The following is a 23,444-nucleotide window of genomic DNA, read 5'->3' as shown; positions in this document are numbered from 1 at the left end:
AGAAGCACCGATGGGAGAGACACAGCCATAAGCCAAGGAACTCTGACAGTCACTGAAGGCTGGAAAAGGCAAGGCAGGAGCTTCCGCTAGAGCAATTGGAGGGAGCACGGCCCTGCTGACACCTTGGTTCTGGACTTCTGGCCTCCAGAACTCTAAGAGAGCACATTTCTATTGGGTGAAACCCACCCAGTTTGGGGTGCCTTATTATGGTGGCCCCAGGAAATGATCACATCTGCGGTTTGGGTTGGCTCAGTGACAAGAAGACATGCAGGTTAGAGAAAAGGCTGCACGGAGTGTCTGAGGGCTGAAATGGGTTACCCGGCCTGCCAGGAAGCCAAGAGTGGAGAAGAGACAGGGAGGAACAGGGAGCAGGGATGGGGAGGGTCCTATCTGGCCTCAATGGGACTACACAGAAGCCTGTGCCCATTCAGGTGATGTGAGCCTAAGCTGTCCTCAGACGCCTTGCCCCAGAAAGCCAGCATGTCCTCCCAGAAGCTCTCTCCCGAGACTCTGGGGGAGGATCCTTCCTTGCTTTCTCCAGATTCCAGGGGCCCCAGGTGTTCTTTTTTTTTTTTCCCCCAACCCCCTTTTTTTTTTCATCCCCCAGGTGTTCTTGAGCTTGTGGCTGCATCACTCTGCTCTCTCCCTCCACCATCACATGACCTTTGCTCACCATGTCTCTCTCTGTTGTCTCCTCCTCTTATAGGGACAACAGTCATTGGATTTAGGGCCTGCTCTAAACCCAAGATGATCTCATCTCGAAGCCCTTAAGTAATTACATCTGCAAAGACCCTGTTTCTAATGAGGTCCCAGTCTAAGGTTCTGGGTGGACATGAATTTGGGGGGACACTAGTCAACTGACTGAGCAAGTGCTTATGGTTACTTATGAGAGATGGACACTACAGGCCATTCGGGGTCACAAGGACCACAGTTAGCAGCACCAGAGCCACAAGGACCCAGACTGGCAGTGCACCTGTACTCCCTGCACCGTAAAGATGAGTTGAATGAACAAATGGATTCTGGTCTCAACTATCACCAGTTCCCTCTGAGCCTGAGCACCTCCCCCAACTTTGGAGTCAACACCATAAAGGGCTGACCCCTGGCTCCCCTCTGGTAATGGCATCAGGGGGTGCCCAATCCCCTGTGCAGCTGAGGCCTGACCCATGACCTCCACCTACACAAGCTGAGTGAGGAATCCACACACATCCCATGGGGTCTGGGGGCTGCACGGGAGGGGCCTGAGCTACCAAGAGCGGTGCAGAAAAAGCATAGACCCTATGAATGGTGAGGATGAAGGACTCAAAAACCAATAATGCTCCCTGGCCCCCACCAAAGGAGCAGCCTCAGAGCTGTCCAGGGTCCTGGCCAAGCCACTTCTGATCATTCCCTCCAAGGCAAGTAGCTGCCGAGCACTCATAGGTGATGGAAGGCTCTCTCCCAGTCAGACCGACTTTTTAAAAAAGATTTTATTTATTTGAAATAGATAGATAGAAAAACAGAGAGAGAGAGAGAGAGTATGAGCAGGGGCAGAGGGAGAGGAAGAAGCAGACTCCCTGCTGAGTGGGGAGACTGAGGACACTTGGGGCTCGATCCCAGGACCCCAGGATCATGACCTGAGCCAAAAGCAGATGCTTAATGACTGAGCCACCCCAGTGCCCTCCTCCTCCTCCTTTTTTTTTTTTTTTTTTTTTTGTTGTTGTTGTTGTTGTTGCCTTGAACAGCATGTATATTGAGTGCTGGTCAGGCACAGCACAAGGCATCCCACCTTATTCAGGACCCCATGGAGGAGGTGGCAAGTTCAGAAGGCAGGCCTGTTGCTAGCTGCCACCCCAGCTGGTAAGTGGGGTCAGGAGCAAATAAACTACACATGCTTTTCTTTCCACAGTAACACTATCCACCTCGTGAGGCCTAGCTCACAGTGTAGGCACTCCCAGAGCTCTGGCCCAAGGCCCATGCGAATGTCTGCTGCCCATCTCCTGGCCTATATTCGGTAGGCTGCAGGTGCATCCACCTCCTGGAAGGCACTCCTGGGGAGCAGCAAGCACTTTTCATTCTTTTCTGTAACCCAGCCCTCAACCCTGGCTGGGTGCAGAAAAGTCTGCATGTAACTTAGTGTGAGCCTATGGGATATTTAACATTAATAGGAAGCATAAGGACAGATGCTTTAAAAAGAACAAATACCTCAAAAAAGAGGGTGAGAATGGCAGGTGCTTCTGAGGAGCCCAGTCAGAGGTGATCACATGCTCAAAGAAGCTGTGGGATACCTAGGAGCTAGAAGTGAGTCCTTGGATCCCAGTGTTCACCCTGCCAGCTGGCAGGCACAGTGAGTGGAGCTAAGGGGAGGCCTGCCGCAGTCTGGGCTCCCCTGGCTTGGGTGGGAATGGGGGAGACATAGGACAAACAGCGATCTTGAGTAGGCTAAGCAATTCCCAGAGGGCTCAGAGCTGGGGGGCCAAGGAGGGTCCCTTCTCTTCTCTCCGCTCTCTAGGAATAATTATGGGGTAAGTGGTTCAAGAGGGAATTGAATGGCACTTTGGAAGCAGCTTGGAGCCAACAGCTGCCCAGAGAGGCTGGTTCACTTTCAGTTCTCTTCCTAGTCAAACTCCTAATGCTAGGTATACAGGATGCTGGTTGAACTCTGCTAGCTTCACAGGGCTCCTCCCAGAAAGGACTGGGGGCCTGGGCTCTGCAGAGAGCTCCATACTAACTCCCTAGACCCGGGTCTATGGGTGAGTGCCCAACCAAGCAAATCCAGGGGTGGAAGTAGAGCCCTGCTGGTTGGGGCTCTCCCTGCACCAATGGCCTCATGTGACACCATGGTCAAAGGGCTGCACCAAAGCGTTCATATGCCTAGAAGAGCAGAGCCAGGTGAGAGTAGGTTTGTAATCAGACTCCCAACTGGGAGGAAAGCTGCCAGGCTGGGCAAAGGGACCACCAAGGATGAGCAAGATGCTGGGAGGAGGACCCCAGTCAGTAGGAGCATGGTGGTCTCATCTGAGCCATGAGCAACCAGATCCCAGGTCTCCCCACTCCATGTTCCAGCTCAGCCAGGCCCTGATTTGGGAGGTCAGGAACTTCTGGGTGGGGCTGGAAGGGAGGCGCATGGTAATCTCTGGCTTGTCATGGGTATCTGTCATCCTGAAACTCATTTGCAGTCAGCCACAGAGCGGACACTGCTGTCTTGCAGGCAGCCTAGGGAACCAGAAAATAGGCCAGGTGCTCCCTGGCAAGTTGTTTAACTTCTTTGGCTCACATTTTCCTGTCTGTTAAATTGCTATAGGGTGAATTTCTGTGTCCCTTCCAAATTCCTATGTCAAAGCCCCTAACCTCCAATGTGATGGTACCTGGTCAGGCTTCGAGAGATGATTAGGTCATGAGGATGGGGCCCTCCCAATGGGATCAGCACCCTTACAGAAGAGACCCCAGAGAGCTCCCTCACCCCTTCCACCATCAAGAACACAGTGAGAAGGTGGCCATTTGCAAGTCAGGAGGAGATCTCTCATCAGATGCCGCTCTGTCAGTACCCTGACCTTGGACTTCCAGCCTTCAGAATGCTGACAAATAAATGTCTGCTAAGCCTCAGCCTGTGGTCTTTGTTATAGCAGCTCAAGCTGACCAAACACGCCGATAATATTTGAATCAGTGAGAGGTTGGGTATTAAACGCAGAGTGTGAGTACCATCAGTGCAGTGAATACAGTGCTGGCAAGACAAGCCAATGCCACCAACATCCACAGTGCTCCGCTGTGTTCCTGGCATTGCACAGGGAAGCCAGAATGCCAGTGCAGTTCACACATTTACCAGGAGCCTACTGGGAAGGCCGCGATGCCACCCCCACCCCCCTAACCCCACTCAAAGGTGTTAAGAGCCATCTCTGTGACTGGCATGGCCTGCCTGGCCCCATGACCCACCTGTATCATGTACAGCTGGGCGATGCGGTACTCCTCCACGGTCATGGGCAGAGGAATCCGATATTCCTTTATGATCATCTTGGAGTCCCCAAGCCTTCCCGTCGATGGGGAAATGTGTGTTGGGACTTCTAGGCGAGCTTCCTTAAATAACCATGACAGAATTCACCGAAGACCCCTAAGAGAGAGAGAGAGGAAGAGAGTCACTTCCTGAAAGGCTAGTGGGCAAAACAGCACAGAGGGGCCTGGTCTCAGCTCCGCCACGAGCTTATGGCGTGACTCAAACAGGTTCCCTCACCTCCCCAGCCTTCATCTTCCTTATTTGCTATGCAATCTTGTAGAAGATGGGTAAACCCTGATCGGCCACAGGGAAATAAAGAATTGTCAACCCACTAGTGAGGGCTGGGCGGAGGGAGGGTGTCGCACCCCCTGGGAGTGAAGAGCAGGGCACTCTCATTTATATGCTGTTCCAGCAAGCTGCCCGGTACTCTGAGAGGTCACTAGGGGTAGACATAGTGACCACAGCTAGCCACAGGAAAGAAGGGAGGACAAACAAAAGCATGAAAAAAACCACATGAGAAACTTAAAAATCAGCAGCCTGGGACTCTTTGGTGTTGGGGCAGTCAGTTCTGCTCATGCCACCAGGCAGAGAGGGCATGGCTGTTTCCTGGCAGAGGATCCCGATTTATCCAAGACAGGTGATCTTAAGTGTGGTTCCAGCTCAATCCAAGGACTATTTATTGACACCTGTTCTATTGACAACACCAGACTTGGTCTTGGAAGTAGAAGAGACAAATAAAGTAAATGGGCAGGCTGCAGAGCATGTGAATTATACCTCAATAAGGCTACTGAAAAAATAAACAATGTACTCATAACAGCTTCTATTTAAGATGACAAAGAATACATCTGATGATGATTTGCACCAAAATCAATAAAATTTAAAAACAAACAATGCTTGAAGAGGCATGCTCTTAGTGATCTGGAAAATGGAATTATCTGTCATAATCCATCCCTTGGATGGTGGAGGCTTTGCTGTAAATATGTGTGGTTATCCCCCAGAGAGGTGGCACACTGCTAACTGGAAGGTGAGTGAAGTCTTCCAAGATAGGCAGTGGCAGAATCAGGATAGCATTTTAGAAGGACCACGCTGGGGACAGCAGTCAGTGAAGATTCACGGTGACACCGGCTAAGTGTAAGAGCAAGGGTCCGACCAGGCAGGCAGCCTCCCTGGGGCACATCTGTCTGAGCATCACCCAGGCACTAAGGCGTTAATGGCTATCTAATGAGGTTGAGGGAAAAGAATACACCAGAATGCTTGGGATAACTGGCACGTAGAGCTGGAAGAAATTCTTTAATAAACCACCTAGGGAGAGAGACTGAGGGGTGGGGGATGTTATATAAATAAGCCAGAGATGTGTTATTAGCCTAAAATGATCCCCGTGTTATTCATGTCTGCACAGCAGGTAGGATATTAGCCCAGAGCCCCCAGCACTAAACTCAAGCTCTCACACATCCGGTTGTTTTAAATACAATCCAAATAAATATCTTTTTATTTTTTTTAAAGATTTATTTATTTATTTTAGAGAGAGAGAGAGAGAGACAGAGACAGAGAGAGAGAGACAGAGAGAATGTGCATGAGTGGGGAGATGGGCAGAGGGAGAGGAGAGAGAGAATCTCAAGCCGACTCCCTGCTGAACATGGAGCCTCATGTGGGGCTCAATTTCATGCCCCAGAGATTGTGACCTGAGCTAAAATCAAAAGTCTGACACTTAACGGACTGAGCCACCCAGGCGCCCCCTAAATAAACATCTTTTAGCTAGAGTTCATCTACTTTACATAACCCACAAAACTGTGTCCTACATTTGCTAGCCATAGATAAGACAGACCCTGAGGCATGAAAGACCCCAAATGAGGCAGTTCTGTGGCCCAGAGACTCCTCATCATGCTCCTGAGACACATCAATACACACATGAGCCCCCTGTCTGACCCTCCTCCACTTCTGGGTGGTGGTCGCATATCACGGCATTTGGAAGGCCTCTTGCTGGGAAGGACTTTCCCTCCTGAGCAAGCTGTCCAAATGCCGCCAAATACTTATACTGCTCCTCCTGGTCCTGTCTCTTGCATGATCAACCCAAAGCCCTGAACTTATGAGGGGCTGAACTCTCCAGAGGCCATGCTCAAGTGCAAACAGACCATCACTGACCTTCCTTCAAGGTGGGTCTATCCCACAGCTGAGAGGGCATGTGGGTTTGGGCCCAAGCTGACACTGCAGGAGGAGAAAACAGAGGCCGTGGGCTGCCCCCTCTTGGCTCTGAGACACGCCTGCCCCGAGGCCCCCATGTCTTTGCTCAAGCCTGGATGGAAGCTGAGGCAAAGGAGATGGTCCAGAGCCTCCAAAGCATCACCTCCTCCCACGAGAGACTGGAATCAGCCAGGCGGCAAGACATACAAGCTGACATGTGGATGAATTTCCAACTGGCTGAGAGGGTAGGGCAGGCACCAGATTTGGGGAACTTCCTGCTACAAAGGAGAGAAAATTGCATGCTTGGGAAAAACTCAGTAAAATGAGTGTTGGAGACAGAAGGAAGAACAAGGTTCCATGAGGGCCATGCTTCTGGAACTTTTCCACATGGTCCTCATTAAAGCCCCAGGATCACCTTGCCTGGAAGGTACTAGAAGCCTGTCACAGAAGAGGAAGCCAGATGCTAGGTGTCAGGCACTATGCCCTGCACGACACAGTTGCACACACACCTACGTCTGTGGGGCCTCAGGAGTACTCTTTTGCTTACACAGAATAAATGCAGTGATATTGGCCAAGTCCCATCATCGCCTCAATAACAAAGAAGTTGGATGCAATCCCTCAAAGTTCTCAAGAAACTCTAGTAGTCTAAGCAATTTGCCCTTGGCAGCCTTACTGGCTCCACGGAAAATGACCTGCCCACGCTCGCCTGCACAGAAGTCTGGCCAACTGTCCATTCAAAGCTGGGGGCGAAGCCTAGGGCTGGCCAAGGGCGCCAGCCCCACAGTGGCCGGGAGACCAGCAGACCCTGTGATGCTTAGGCTGCAGCTCCATCTGCCTCTGGGTGAGAAGCTGTGTTTCTGCCCTAGAGTCACCACAGAGCTATACCAGGAGGTACTCAGAAGAAAGAACAGAGTACTGCACAGTTAGGGCGCACGATGACCAAGAACAGGAGGGAGGGATCAGAACTCCATGAGCGACCACATGAGACGGCATGTCATGGGTAGTGCTCCACTCTGGATCAGGACTTCAAAACCTAACAGAGCCTTTGTTAGCCATGTGTACCCCAGGACAAATGGCTGTGCCTGCTGAGCCTCGGTCTCTCCACACAGCAAATGGGGATAACACCACCTACTTTTCAGTGTTACTGTTACCAGTGTCACTGAGATGAGAAAAGTGGACCAGCCAGGTGTGGTGGGGTCTTGTCAGTGCAGAGGAGACTAGGGAAAGGCTTCAGGGAAGGTGGAGCTTTCAAGTGATGTGAGCGGGGCTTTCTGGGACCTCAGGACCCCTGGGATCCCTCAGCAGAGCAGGTACGAGGAGGACATGCTCCAGGAGAAGGAACAGCACAAGCTGAGCAAAGGCCCCAAGGCACAAATGTGCCATGCTGTTGAAGGGACTTCCAAGGGGTGTCCCTCCAGTACTGTCATGCCCCATCCCAGGTTTGGGGCTGGTGTGAACACATGAGGCCACCTTGCAGCCACTGGCCATAGGAGAGGATGGTACTCAAGGCTGAGACCCAGTCATTCCCTGGCTGAGCACCCATGAAGTTCAGTGCCAGGGGTGAGGCAGGAGCAAGGTGATAAGAGCCGGTCACTTGCTTCCAGGAATGTGCTCCTTCTGGGGGCGATGAGACACATTCCCCAGACAAGGTGTGACCATAAAGCATAAAGGTCACAACCAGCATTTCCACAGGGAAGCAAATGTTAACCTTTGAAGCAACCCCCATAAAAGGCCAGTGGTCCTCTGTGCCTGCCAGAACTCCCCTCTGGGAAGCCTTCAGTGCTCTGCACACATTCAGGAAGCTCCCAGGGAGAGAAGCAGAACTCAGGTAATAGCCATGGGTGATCTCTGAGCACTGGCCACTTTGGGTGTGGTCTTTCACGGTGATCACTCTAAAGAATTCTCAACAGGTACCAGCATTTTATTTAGTTTGGAAAATCAGGCCTGTTTCTTTACAACTACACCCATGCCAGTGGGTTTAACAATCCATCCTGACTTCCTGTTGAAGAAGGTGGAGTAGGACCATTTCCGTTTTACTGCCTTCCTTCAAAAACAACACCAACTACAGTTACAGAGAAGTCACCACGGCTGATGAAACAAGGAAACTGCTACACCCCCAAGCCACAGACACCACAAAGTCTGAACTGGAAGAAAGTTATATGCTGAGAGCTTCATGTACCTCCTCCTTGGACTCCCAAGTAAATATCACTTCCTGAAAGTCACGGCCATGATCCTCCTGCTGGAATGAGGAACTAGGGCTGTGGATGTCACCCCAGGTAGGGAACAACTTCTCCCTGGCTTTTGATTTCCAAAAGGAAAAAAATATTTTTAAATATTTTATTATTTTATTTGAGAGCAAGAAAGAGGGACAGCATGAGCAGGGGGAAAGAGGTGGGGAGGGGCAGAGGCAGAGGGAGAAGCAGGGTTTCCATCCCAGGACCCTGAGATCATTACATGAACTGAAGGCAGATGCTTAACAGACTGAGCTATTCAGGCACACCTCAGAAGAAAATTTTTAATTAAAGTATTACAAACATACAAAAAAGTGCATCTAACATAAGTATAGATATATTTTCACAAACTGAACACACCCATAGGACCAGCAAGGATCAAGAAGCAGGAAATTAACAACCCCTGAAGCTCCCCATGTGTTCCCTTCTAGTCATATCTCCTCGACTGTAGACAGCCATTTGCCTGTTTTGCACTTTATATAAGATTGAAGCTGATGAATTGCTATTCTCCATCTGTCTTGAGCAATTTCATATGGAAGCATCCTGTATGTGCTCTTGATTCTGGCTTCCTTTGACCGACATCATGTTCACAGCATTCACCCAAAGTGTTGCATGTGGTTGTAGACTGTTCTCATTGCTGTCTAGTATTTCATTGGTGGAGGTACTATAATCGATCCAACCATTCCATTGTTGATGCGCATATGCTGACGTGGATAGTGCTGCTGTGAATAATTGAGTACATACAGAGATGCAATTTTACACTGTGGAGTGGAAATGGGTGGGAATTGATGGAAAATCATACCAACATGCCATTTCTATGACAGAATCTCATTTTCCTGCTAAGGGAGGTATTGGGAGTGAAGTGAAGGTGGGGAGAGCAAAGGGGCAGTGAGGGGTTGATCCTAACATAGATAGCCAGTAATAGAAAGAGCTTTGTTCAGAACCATTATGACCATATGAACCCTGAAGCCTGAGAGAGAGAGAATCCCTAGGCAGAAAATAAATAACAGTTCAGGGAGAGAGACTTTTGGACAGTAAGTAAGCCCATAATGCAGCTGCAGAATGCTCTGGACCACTCCCCACATTTTCACAGGCTGCTATTTAGAAGGTAGCTAAAGAATAATAATCACAAAGGAACTCACATGGGTCCTAAGCATTAAGAGTGGGGTGGGGGGAAAATGAAGGACACACAGCATGAGGAGTCATCCAGAGAAATACAGAAAGACTTCAGAAAAAACAAATCACAGACCTGAGAAATTACAGATATACTCTCATAAGAACTGGTAGAGGCAGATGGGTGGGAGAAAAGAGACACCACAATTTTAAAAAGAGATTATTTGACAACAGAAAGAGATGAAAGCTGAAAGGTGAGTTAGCAGAGCTCAGGGGGAAATGAGAAAGAAAAATAAATACATCACTTATTTTTTAAAAGCCATGTTAAGAGTAATGAATAAATGACAAAGCAGAGCGTGAACAACTAGAGATGTAGTGGGTGGGCTGCAAGAAATCACACAAGATTAAATGCAGAAGACTAATAAGACAAAAATGACAGCCATTGGAGGCAAAAGGAACATATACATAATTGGTGAAGAAAATACAATAGTGGAACAGGGGAAAAGTAAACCATATAATGGAAAAATCCCTGAAATAAAAAAAAAAAAAGACTCTACAAATTAACTACCATTCTGTGGCCCAGGAAAACTTGATGGTGTGATTAACACCAAGACATCCTTAAAAAGTTATTAATCTCAGGGCGCCTGAGTGGCTTAGTCGGTTAAGTGTCTGGCACTTGGTTTTGGCTCAGGTTGTGATCTCAGGGTCATGAAATGGAGCCTCATATAAGGCTCCATGGTCAATGTGGAGCCTGCTTAAGATTCTCTCTCTGTCTCCCTCTGCCCCTCCATCACACCACCAGCTCTCTCTCTTTCCAAAATAAATTTTTAAATCTTTTTAAAAAAGTTACTGATCTTAAAGGATAAAGAAAGAACCATATAACTAGGGGAGCAGAGAGGTGAACTGAAGAGAATCAGAAGCCCCCACAGCAACCCAATTTTGGAAAACAGTGAAGCAATATCTACAGAGTTGTGACTCAGAATTTTATACCCAGCAAAGCTGTCCCTTGAGTATAAAGTTAATGGAGGGGCGCCTGAGTGGCTCAGTGGTTTAGTGCCACCTTCAGCTCAGGTTGTGATCCTGTCTCTCTCTCTGTGTCTCTCATGAATAAATAAATAAAATATTTTAAAAAAATAAATAAAGTTAATGGACATTCTGTAACATAAATTTAGAGGTTTAGGCATTTCTAAGGTCTTAAAAAATTACTTGATGCTGAAATCCAATTAATCAAAAGAAGTTCATCAGTGGAGGAATCCTAGTGAATACTGAATTAACATTCTTGAAATTGGGGCAATTATCTTATTGCATAGAATATAAAAACCTTGATGATGCACACAAATTATAATATAACTAAAATTTTTCACTAAATTGAAACTGGAAAAAGCAGAGGCAGAAGGCATGAAAGCTGGTCCATTGCATAGATTAAAAAATTAATGAGGGATAAATAGTGGGAGCACAGGGATTTTTAGGGCAGTGGAACTATTCTGTATGATACTACAGTGGTGGGTACACATCATTATATGTTTGCCAAAAGAGAATGTACAACACAGAGTGATCCCTAATGCAAACCATGGACTTTGGGTGATAATGATGCACCAATATAGGCTTATCAATTGTGACAAATGTCCCACCCTGGTGGGGAATATTGTTAGGGGGAGTGACTGTGCATGTGTGGGACAGGGGGTATATGAGAACTCTCTGCACTATCCTCTTAGTTTTGCTGTCAACCTAAAACTGCTTTAAAAAATAAAGTTTGTTCATTTAAAGAAATGATTCCCACCTATTAAAAGTTTTTCTTGCAGACAGTAAATTAAAGGTTAACAGAGGCTGGCAAGAGAGGGAATTGGGTAGGCATTATCTACTGGTTGTAGAGTTTCTATTTGGGGAATGAAAAGATTTTGGAAATAGTAGAGGAGGTAGTGGCACGATATTGTAAATGTATTTATGCCACGGAATTGTATACTTAACATGTTTAAAAGGGCAAGTTTTATGTTATATATTTACTACAATTTTTTAAAGATTTTATTTATTCATGTTAGACATAGAGAGAGAGAGACAGAGAGGGGCAGAAACACAGGCAGAGGGAGAAGCAGCCTCCATCCTGGGAGCCTGACCTCCATCCTGGGAGCCTGACTTGATCCCAGGACCCCAGATTGAGGGGGGGGGGGTCATACATCCTGGGCCAAAGACAGGAGCTAAAGTGCTGAGCCACGCAGGAATCCCCTACTACAATTTTTTAAAGTAATAATGTAGTATACAAAACCCCAAAAGTCTTGTGTTATTTCTGAGTTGTGCACTTGAAATGAGTTAATTGTATCGTATGTGAATTGTATCTCAATAAAGATGTTTTAAAAGTTCTTCTCTTAAAAAAACGTTTTTCTCTTTTCCGCATTAACTTTAAGGAACTTTTAGGAACTGTTATCACTTAAAGATGAAGAAATGTGCTTCTGAAGTTTAGCAATTTCCTTCCATTTCAAACACATGCAAATGGATTTATCTTCAGTTAAATTTCAGAAAATTAAATTTGATTTTTATTTTATTTTTTAAAGACTTTATTTATTTACTTAACAGAGAGAGCAAGAGAGCACAAGCAGGGGGATCAGCAGAAGGAGAGGGAACAGCAGAGGGAGAGGGAACAGCGGGCTCCTTGCTGAGCAAGGAGTCTGACATGTTACTCAATCCCAGGACTCCAAGATCATGACCTGAGCTGAAGGCAGACGCTTAACCAACTGAGCCACCCAGGTACATTTGATTTTTTATTTTAAAACTGCATGCTGAGTAAGACCTTTTTTTTTTTTTTTAAAGTTTATCACCACTCTGTATGTGTCTGTATAGAGTCTGAAATAATGCTCACTGGATGCTGGTGAGGGTTATTTCAGATCCATGGAATTTGGGGCAACTTTTATTTGTACTCTTCTTTATAAGGCAGCAGCAAGTGGAGTTTGAGCCCTAGTCTGAGTACCAGCTAGAGAAGGACAGTCAATGCAGTTGTTAAAAATCATGCACTTTGAGTCAGCCAGACTTTCCACCACCTCCCAGCTGTGACCGTGGACAAATTGCTCAAACTCTTTGATCTTTCATTTGATCTTCTACAAAATAGCAAAATAGTAGGTGAGAATAATAGCACCTACCCTGTCGGACTGTCTTGTGGATTAAATGACATAATGCACATAAAATGCTTAGCCCACTTCCACCCAGTACTCAGCTACCAATTAGGTGATGCTACTGTGCTTGGCAGGGTCAGGAATGCTGATGCCGAGCCTAGAGAGCTCTCTGGCTGTGCTGCTTACCCCAGGTGTAGACAGTAAGCCCACTGCCATCAGGGAAAGATAGCCTAGCACTCAGGGCACAGATGTCCAAAGGACAAACGACCCCTTGGCAGGTCCTGGTTGGCTTTAGAGATTGAACGGGAACCTGGTAGGCATGACAGGGTCCCCTTGCTTTCTTCCTGGTTGAGCCCGAAGCAAGAGAGTGCAGGCGGGCCCCAGGCCCCTAATGAGAGAAGGCAGTGTGACGTGTGTCTGCCTGTCCCCTGAGCCCCCTTCAGCCAGCAGCTGAACCCGCAGACAATCTCATTATACCCACTCTGGCTGCCTGAGCGCGTGCGAGACACACATTTCATCTCTGTCCCCGCTGTAGTCGTGATGGGTTAGACAAAATTATATTTTACTGCTTTCCACAGGGCAGCTTTCAGTGCCTGGTGCAGTGAGAGGAAAGAAAGAAAAACACATGTCTCCAGAGGCCTTTCTGTGAGGGAAGCTGGGCGAGGAATCTGGGTGACCGCTGTGCCCCAGACGCACCCATATGCACATGCCCCCAGGCCCTCTGCAGGGAGGATAGGGACGGACTTTCCAACGGGCCTCATACATAGCACTTGGCTTTCCAGAACCCCTGCATTCATGACCTTAGAGAGGACCCCAGCTACCATGTACACCCGTGTGTTAGAAGGAACAGGAGGGTCAGATGATATCAGAGCAAGAGCCAGCTGGCATGGTGATGGGGGATGAACCCCACCCTGGAGGAGGCACATGGCCCAGACTGCTCCAGGCCAGGGCTCTGGCACAGGCAGGCAGTGGGAAGGGATGTCATCCACTACCCCCACCCCCCACCCCCCGAGGCAGCCTGTCCCATCAGAACCCATATGAGGAAGACAAAAGAGGCCTCCAGGTTGACGAGTAACCTGGTTCTGCAAGAGCAGTCAAGGTCAGGACATGTCTCAGGGCCTCCTAGGTTGGGGTCTTCAGGTATTATGGGGAAAGGCGCAGGGTGGCCACGCTGGAGGAACTTGGGTAAAGCCTGGCAGGTTGCTGGGGTTGGGCTCAAAATGGTGGGCAAGACCCCTCTTTGAGCGAAGGGCATGGTGAGACACCCTGACTGGGAGGGGAAGAAGAAAATTGAGTTTACTGAACTTAAATCTGTTTTTCCATGATTAGCTGGGGTTTGACGTCACAGATGGAATTTAGGAGCAAGGCTGTGCGGAGACAGCGGAGGATGGAATCTGTCCAAACACAGTGTTCAGCTTCATTCTGGCCATTAGGTCTGGAACCCACTCTGAGCCAGGCCATCAGAGCCTGCCTAGACGCTTGTGACAGTGTGGAGGGTGGCTGGTAGGTAAGAGGGGGGCTGAGGAGGCCCCTGGTGCAGCTGGAACATCCCTGCTGGGTCTCTTGGGTCTCTCCTCCACATCCTCTAGGAAAGTCTCCTTCCTCTGCTCTGGGCTCTCCAAGTTTCTCCTTCCTAATCAGAGGTCAAAGTAAGAGGACCTCATCGGCCCCTACATAGGCAGCTCTTCCCCCACCATCTACATTGAGGGAAGGCTAGCTCCAGATGAATGGGGGTAGTACACAGAGGAAAGAAGCAGTTCCTTAGGCCCCAGGTATCAGCCCCATCAGGGGTAGGGGAGTATGCACGAAGTTGGCACCCACTGCCGCCCATCAGCTGCCTCTCTGTACCCTGGGAGTAGAAGCAGGGAGGCAGGCACATCCCCCAGGAAAGTCTGAGCTGTAAGGAGCTGGGGGAGGGGGATCCAATCCCTGCCGCTGAAGTGTTTTGTCTTTAGCTGGTAGATGGTAGACTTCCACCAAGATTTCTCTGGAGGAAATGGTAAAGACCCCCCACTCCAGTCTAACAGTCACCTTATAAATGAGACTGAGGGGCACCTGGGTGGTTCAGTCAGTTGAGCATCTGCCTTTGGCTCAGGTAATGATCTTAAAGTCCTGGGGTTGAGTCCCATGTGGGGCTCCCTGCTCAGTGAGAAGGCTGCTGCTCCTTCTCCCTCTGCCCCTTCTCGTGCTTGTGCTCTCTCTCAAATAAATGTATAAAATATTTCAGAAAAATGAGATTGAGACCTGGATTTCAGGGATGTGAAGAGCTGGAGGACCAAGCTTCAACCCCTGCCCTGGCTTGAGCAATGAAGCAAGGACTCCTAGAGCCTCAAAGCCCTGGGCCCCCCTACAGTCACTAACATCCCAGGGAAGGCCATAAATCTCATTGGTTGTGTGCCGAGAGTGCTGAGCTGGGGACAACTGCCAAGCCACTGCAGGGCTTGACCATCAAAAACCATGGGACAGTGGCTTCCTTGAGGCATGCAGCCAGGGGGCTTCATGGGAGAGCTTTTCATTCCTATGATGCAGAGAGCAAGGTAGGCCCAGAGAAGGTAGGTGCTGTGCTCAAGGACAGCCAAGGGCAATCGGCACCCCAAGTTCCTGATTCCCACACCCTTGCCAGGTCTGTAAGTTCCTATCTTGTCTGTCGGGAAAAGGGGAGAGATTTGCATGTGAGGAAGTTAAAACTGAGAGCCAGGTCCTCTAACCAGAACTCCCCTCCTGCTCTCTACTCATTGTCCTTCAGGGACCCTGCCAGTCACTGCTGCTGTGGCCATCACCACTCTGGCCTCCAGGGGGTGCTCCCCGCAGCGAGAACCCACTACAGCTCAAACAAGCCTGCACCATTTAAAGTGAACGCCCCTGCATGCTTAGACGTGCCACAGGAAACACAAACCTAGAGGGACCTTGACCAACAGCCTGGTTGTGGGCTGAGGCTCACACAGCCATTAGCTGGAGAATGCTCAGGGGCCTTCCACCCCGTGGTCACCTCCCCTCAGTGCTACCACTTCAGCAGCAATACACAGATCATTCTATGTCAGCAGAGCACATGTCACTCACCTAAGGTCCTGTGTCTAGGCCTTCCAAGAGCATGCTGGTCTTGGAGAGGCCACACCTCTGGGAGAGAATGCTCCTTAGCTACTGAGGTGGAAGAAGGGGGAGTAACGCCAGAAGTCTGAAGGTGAGGAGCACCTCCAGGCATGTGGGGCTCTGGTTACGTTGGTATCTGGCACAGAGCTTGGCTCATCAGCAGGCAATGGCTGCGCTGTGGGCACTGCCCCAAAGCACCTCCACTCATCAACCCACGATGAAAACAAAAGTTTTAGGGCACCTGAGCTGCTGAGGGCAGAGCTGGGATTTGCACCAAAACTGGTGATGACCATAATGACAGCGTGATAATAACATATACTAAACATCAGTGACAAATGAAGCTAACCAGGCTGAGTGCTTACTTTTTGGGCCAGCTGGGGCTCAGGTTTTTATGGGACACGTCAGGTGGGCTCTTCTTGGGCCACCCAGCAAGCCTGCTGCCTATTGTGTACCTTATCTCTGATCCTTGTCTTTCCTCAAATTCCCACCATCGAACCCAGCAAACCTGCTGCCTCTATTACAGTGGCTCCTACGGACAGCTGACCTATCATCAGTTGGTGCCTCTCTGCCAGAGCCCCCACATCAGCACACAAACATGCAAATAACAGCTCACAGGTTTACAAAAAACAAAATCCCACAGCTCTCTTAACCCCACTCTCTTCTCATGGTACCACCTCCTTTCTCTGCTCCCCCTTTCACAGCAAAAATCCTCATAAGACTTAGCTATACTTGTGGTTTCCGTTTCCCAATCTCTTTTCAACCACCACCCTACTGTAACTGCACTGGTCAGGGCCCCAGAGTGGCTAAGCTAATTCTCAGTCCTCATCACATCTAGACTTTTATTAATTCCTGTATTTAATACCCACTGATGGAGCATGTGCAGGTGGTAGGCAGGTAGCACAGCCCTCGAGTAGATTTCTGCCTGGACGAGGTTCTCTTAGCTCAGCCAACTCACCCACCAACAAACCAACCATGTGCAAGATTCCAGTTGGGCTCCAAGCTGATCAGCCACTGGTTACAAATTATGATTTGTTTTTTGGAACAAAAAACACAGCTGGTATTGTGCCACCTGTAAAACCCACTGTGGGGCTGACATCAAATCTAGGGGAGCACAGACCTCATGCTGGAGCTTAGAAGCCGGTGTCCCTACTTCTGCCCCGCGAAGCCTACCACACTCATGGGATCCCACGGCTCCCTCTGCAGCTGCTACAGCCCAACAAGGTACAGGTGCAGCAGAGCATGAAAGCCTTTAGCTCTGAGAAACACCCCACAGCTCTCCATGGCGTCTGAAACCGTGGCAAGTGGCTCCCAAACTTGCCGAGCCCAGTAACCAGATGGAATGCTCTTTAAAAAAAAAATTTTTTTTTTAAGATTTTGTTTATTTATTCATGAGAGACACAGAGAGAGAGAGAAAGGGGGGGGGCAGAGACACAGGCAGAGGGAGAAGCAGGCTCCATGCAGGGAGCCTGATGTGGGACTCGGTCCCAGGTCTCTGGAATCAGGTCCTGGGCTGAAGGCGGCGCTAAACCGCTGAGCCACCTGGGCTGCCCATGGAGTACTCTTTAAACATACACATTGGAGGGGTGCCTGAGGGGCTCAGTTGGTGAAGCATCTGCCTTCGGCCCAGGTCATGATCCCAGGATCCTGGGATGGAGCCCCATGTCAGGCTTCCTGCTCAGCGGGAAGCCTGCTTCTCCCTCTACCTGGGCCGTTCCCCCTGCTTATGCTCTCTCTTTCTGTCAAAATAAAATCTTTTTTTTTAAAAAAGATATACATTGTAGAGCATCTGAGGGGCCAAAGCCTACCCTCCCTGCCCACCCTGCACAGCAGTCTCTCGTGCACACCGGGAGGAGAATGCAGGAGGAAATGTCCAGTCTGTCCAATGCTGATGCTCCTGGAAGCCCTACCAGGCAGGGGCTCATCACACCCCATATTCCAGCATGTGGCAAGCCAGACTTTCTGCTTGCTCCTTCGGCTTAGAAATCCCTTCAACCATTTTACATTGTCAGGCTACGTGAATAAATGAGTCACTTAACCCTTACGAATGCCTTGCATGAGATGTATTATCACCATTTATTGATTTCATGGAGAAGCAATTCATACACCATACAGTTCACCCTTCTCAAGTGTTCCATTCAGTGGCTTTGACAGGTTGTGCAACTATCCCCACTATCAAGCTCCAGAACATCTCCCCCCCAAAAGGAGACCCAGTTCCCATTAACATGCACTCTCCGTCCCCACCCCTGCCCCCACCAGCTCCCTGGCTCTCATTAATCTGCTATCTCGGGATCCCTGGGGTGGCGCAGCAGTTTGGCGCCTGCCTTTGGCCCAGGGCGCGATCCTCGAGACCCGGGATCAAATCCCACATCGGGCTCCTGGAGCATGGAGCCTGCTTCTCCCTCTGCCTATGTCTCTGCCTCTCTCTCTCTCTGTATGACTATCATAAGTAAATAAAATTTAAAAAAAAATTAAAAAATCTGCTATCTCTGTGGACTTGCCTATTCTGGACATTTCTGATGTTCCACATAAATGGGTTCGTGCAACCTGCGGCCTTTTGTGTTGGCTTTCCTTCACTTCACGTCATGAGGCTCATCCATGCTGTAGCACGGATTAGTGCCCCCTACCTTTTTATAGCAGAATAATATTCTACTTCGTGGCTATTATGTCCTTTTTTATAGCTGAGGAAACTAGTACCTCATCCTCCCGTCACTAAGTAAGTATTGGAGTCAAGATTATCTTTCCGGGCAGTCAAGGTAGAAACAGCTTAAGAACTGAAGAATCATCACCTAAATTGACATTAATTTATATAAATATATGCCCTTGGTATGAAAAATAGCATTTTACAGTTTATAAAAGCTTTTCACTTCATAGTCTCACTTTTTCAGATTAATCCTCCAAGGTGGAAAAGACAAGTGTGCCCTGGTTTTGGAAGGAACCAAAAATTTAAGTGGCGTGTTCAAGGCCAGAGATATTAACTGATGGATTAATGGTGGCTGCATCAGACTCAGGATACAATGGGAGCAAGCAGGATAGTGTCCATACTATCTTTTTATACCATCTTTTTATAAAGATGCCATGATTTATTTTTTTAAAAGATTTTATTTACTTATTGAGAGAGAAAGAAAGAGCGCAAGCAGTGGGAAGGGCAGAAGGAGAAGGAAAAAGAAGCCCAACCAGACTGTCGGCTGACAGCAGAGCCCTGAGAACTCAGAGCTCCATCCCAGGACCCCAAGACGAGGACCTGAGCCGAGATCAAGAGCCGAATGCTTAACCGACTGAGCCGCCCAAGACCCCTCAAAGATGCATGATTTAGAAAATATTTTTTTCTATTTTGGATTAGTTTGTAGTGAATGCAAACCCTGGAGCCAAGGGAAAACCCGTATAAACTCCATCCAGTATTTACTTGGTTTTAGCTTAATATTTCTGACCAATCTTGGAAATGAAGGTGGCTATTTCTTTCAAAATACAGACTCCCTGGTTCCAGCCCAAATCTACTGTGTTGCCAAGGAGGACAATTTGGATGATTTATTGAGGTTAAAATCTCAACTTCATTACTTGGCAGAGAGGGTCATTAAGTTCTAGTCTCAACAAACCCCTCCAATCTTGCCTCTCAGCAAGAAATCTCATACCCGGGCCCCTCTGAACTGCATGCATCCAGCCGTGCTTACTAAGCCAGATGTCAGGGTCTATACAGGTGTTAGGGGTCCAGAGGACCAAGACAGAGCCCCCAGGGAGCCTCCAGGCCACACGAGAAGACAGACATGGCCTGAGTCATCAGAGACCTGTCGGGGAATATTATTCATCCTTAAAAAGGAAGGAGATTCTGACACCCCACCGCACCCCGCCCCAGGCCAGCCTGCCGGCCTCACCCTGCTCTAGCCACCCAGCATACTTCCTTCTCTTGGAATGAGCCAGGCGAGTTCCTGATTCCAGCCGGTTAAACCCCCATACCCCAGCCTTGGCACAGCTGGCTCCTTGTCGAGATCTGGGCCTCAGGCCAGATGCCACACCCCCCTGGGGAGCAGGGGCCTGCCACTTAGTAGGTACTTGAGAAGGTTTGCTCGGTAAATGTTCCCCAAACCCCTCTTCAGGCAGATAATGCCACTAAGCAGCCAAAGTGCTAATTACAAACTGCTCTGTTAGCTGTTCCTCAGAGCAACTAAAGGATTCTCCAAGAATAGCGCGCGATCCTTGCCACGTCCCTGGAATAACAAACCCAGTTTCTTGACAGCGTCTGTGACTCAAACTGTTCACCGAGCCAGACTTGCCTTCCCCCAAGAGTGTGTGCAAGGGTATAAACTGGAGATAGACAGAGGGCTGGATGCTGTTCTCCATGGAGGTCATGGGAGGTATTCAGGGACACCTAAGCCCCCTTCTTACAGAGTAGGAGGTGTTTGGAAGAGACAAGCTTGGCCCCAATGAGATTGGCAACGCCGGGTGGGTCAAGTCACCTGAGAGCAGCTGCCAACCCCCTCAGATGTGCACAGTGCATGGCAGTTTATCATGCTAGGCTGCCATGTTTGCATTAGAAAGTCAGTGCTTGGAAGTAGCCACAGAAAGATAGGAAGAGGAAAGCCCAGAGAGGGACTGAGTCATTCCAAGGGGCCACATGGTGAGTCTAGGGCAAGAAGGAACTAGAATCCATATTTCCTGGCCTGTGATCCAGGGCCTAATCTATGGTGCCCTTGGGTAAGCAAGGGCCCAGGCGCCTCAGGCTACTGACAACGGGTCCGAATACTCAGCTCAGTAGGGAGCAAGCAGGCCAGGTTGGATCCTGGGCCAAAAGGCCTGGCCGGTGTCCCCAGGGGTAGCTGTGCATGTGTGCACATGCAAATTCATGTGTCTGTACAATTCTGCCCAGGCTTTGCTCCATCTCACTGAGTAAGTATGTGGCCAGGCCTCCCAGGGCTGCCGGGGAACACTATATGCCTGGAAAATTTCCCAGCTCTTCTTTGCAGAGCTATTAGCTTCTCTTCATTGCTCCATAAAATCCTTCTGGCGATGATGGATGCCATCCCATCATGGGAGGGAGGGAGGAAAGAAAACACAAAGGACAAAAAAAAAAAAAAAAAAAAACCCTCTGGTCAAACTTGGAAAACCCCTTGGGCATATAACTCAGGAAAAGAAGGCATCAGAGGTAGTTGGGTTGCCCAGTTCAGCTGCACAGGCTGTGTACTGCCCAACTCTCACAAGTGACATTCTCATGGACTACAAGATTGGTGGTCCCCTGAGTTGGGCAGTGCAGAGAAAGGACCCTGCTTGATTTGGGACAATGTTTTCAAGATTCTCAAGGTCCACTCCTCACTGATACCTTGTCCTAGCACAAGGATCCTTCATTTCTCACTCAGGGTAATGAGTGGGTAGGAAGAACTGACCCAGATTGGAAAGGAGTCAGGGTGATGGGCTGGCCATCTCCGGAGTCATTCTGGGAGCAGGGCTGGAATCTTGCACTAAGCCCTGGACCTTAGAGACAAATTAGCCATCTTTCATGAGCTGAATCTCACTTACTTCTCCAGCATTCTCCTTCCTCTCTCCAAAGCACTCCTCATTCCTACTCTGTCTTTCATCAGTTCTGAAAAATTCTCAGCAATTAGTTCTCCCAAACATGGCCTCTCCCTTATTTTTCTCTTCCCTCTGTGGAACTCTAATTAGATGAAAGTCTGGTGTTCTCCTTGTCCATGTGTCTTATCTTCTCCAAAGTTTCCTATTCTGGGTGGTTTCTCCACGTCTGGCTTCCAGTTACTAACCCTTTCTTCATGACTACTCTCCTATTAAAGTTCTATTTGGTTCTCTTTCAAATCTGCTTCATCATTTTTTATGGCTTTTTATTCCCCGCATGGTTTTTCAACTATGTCTTCTATTTATTTAAATGCATCGAACATTTATTTTCCTTGTTCCTGCCTCAGTATGGCCATATCTGAGGTCCTAAGGGTCTGTTTCTGCTGTAAATTGATTTTGTCTGGCTCTGGCTCATGTTGCCTTCTCTCTTCTTAGGCGTGGCTTATTTTTCTTTTTTGACTCTGAACTGCTCATTCTCCGTGGAAGTTGTGTGTAGAAATCCTTTGAGACTCAGGACAGGGGTCTGTTCTTTCTGAGAGGACTTAACTGCCCATCTGAGAACACCCTCACTGCCAGCTAGCAGTCAGTCCGAACCACCTGGTGGTTTGGGCTCACCCTTGCTACCCTTAGACTCTGTTCCACCTCCAGGCTGGATAACAAGTGTATTTGTTTCCTGGTGCTGCTGTCACGAAGCACCACAGACTGGGTGGCTTTAAATAATACATTGACTTGCTCGTGGTTCTGGGGGCCAGAAGTCTGAAATTAAGGAGTCAGTGAGGTTGGTTCCTTATTCCATGCCTTTCTCTTTGTTTCTGGAAGTTGCCAGCCATCCTTGGCATTTTTTGGCTTGTGGCTGCACCCACAGTCACAGGGCATTCTCCGTGTTTGTCTCTGGGTCTCTGTGTCTTTACATGGCCTTCTTATTAGGATGCTAGTCAGTGGACTTAGGGCCTACCCTGCTCCAGTAGGACCTTAACCAGATTACATCTGCAAAGACCTTATTTCCTTTTTTCTTTTTTTTTTTTAAGGTTTCATTTATTTATTTATGAGAGACACAGAGAGAGAGGCAGAGACACAAGCAGAGGGAGATGCAGGCTCCCCACAGGGAGCCTGATGTGGGACTCGATCCTGGGCCCCAGGACCACAATCTGAGCAGAAGCCAGGTGCTCAACCACTGAGCCACCCAGGTGCCCCCAAGACCTTATTTCCAAATAAGGTCACAGATATATGGGTGGGGGGTGAAGACTCAATTCAAACCACCCTCTTTCCATCAGGGTTTATGTACGTAACCTCTCTGAACAGCTTAGACCTTATAAACGCTACATTTTCTTCACGGCCTGGCCTGGCTTTAGAATTTTTGCTCTACTCACTACAGCACATTGTCTTCCTTCTGTCACCCCAATAAAGGGACCAGGCTCCCTGCAGCCTCACCTGTACCTCCAGGGACAGTACACAGCAAAGAACAGTGTGACAGAGTTCTCTCAGGACTTCCTCAGCAGCAAGCCAAAGGCATGTATTCGTCAATTCTATGAGAACAGTCCTAAATTTGAATGACTTAAATACTTAGAAAAAAAAAAGTGAACAGTCAATACCAGTAAATTACATGAAAAGGTTTTTTTAAATAATAAATCTTCCTTCCATTCTTGTGATAAATCCTACTAGATCATGCTTGTATTCCTCTTTTCATATCTGGCTGAATTAAATTTGCCACTATTTTTTTTCCAGAAAGATCTTAGGTTTCTATTCAGAAGTGAGACTGGCCGGTGGCTTGGCTGAGTTATCCTCTGATTTTGATACCAGGGCTCCTTGAAAGAGGACTCATAACACCTTTTTGTGTGCTCTGATACAACTTCCATAACGTGAGGACTGTTTATTCCTTGAAGGTTTAGGAAATTTTACCCCTATATTAGGGGCAAATTTATTTTCTTGAGAAGCCAATTTTGGAAGTTTTTATTTTCTTAGAAAGTCCTATATTTTGCTTGGATTTTCAAATTAATTGGCATAAAGGGGCATAGAATAGTCTTTTAAAAATCTCCTCTGTAGTTATATTCTCTTTTTTTGTTTGTCCCTTCTGCTTTTTTTTTTTTTTAAATCAGACTTGCCAAAGCTGGGTCTCTTCTATAAGTCTTTTTGAAGAACACGTTTTTAAAATTATTGATGAATTATATGCCATTCTCTGACTTCATTTGTAACAATATC

General features: G+C 48.1%; 1 protein-coding gene across 11 annotated transcripts in view; it reads right to left on the bottom strand.

The window, feature by feature from the left end:
- Nucleotides 1-23,444, bottom strand: part of PITPNM2 (phosphatidylinositol transfer protein membrane associated 2) — a 140,340-nt gene that overhangs the window by 30,431 nt on the left and 86,465 nt on the right. For 9 of the 11 annotated variants that reach the window (XM_038574860.1, XM_038574863.1, XM_038574871.1 and 6 more), the window contains one exon: nt 3,910-4,084. In XM_038574860.1, coding sequence (XP_038430788.1) covers nt 3,910-3,987 — 78 coding nt within the window. In that variant the 5' untranslated portion in view covers nt 3,988-4,084. Of the gene's footprint in view, nt 1-3,909; nt 4,085-8,327; nt 8,351-23,444 lie in introns of those variants that run through there. The other 2 variants (XM_038574862.1, XM_038574866.1) reach the window with 2 other exon arrangements.

The sequence above is a fragment of the Canis lupus genome, chromosome 26 (assembly GCF_011100685.1).
Source record: "Canis lupus familiaris isolate Mischka breed German Shepherd chromosome 26, alternate assembly UU_Cfam_GSD_1.0, whole genome shotgun sequence".
Lineage (NCBI taxonomy): Eukaryota > Metazoa > Chordata > Mammalia > Carnivora > Canidae > Canis > Canis lupus.
This window is presented reverse-complemented; position numbering and strand designations above follow the sequence as displayed.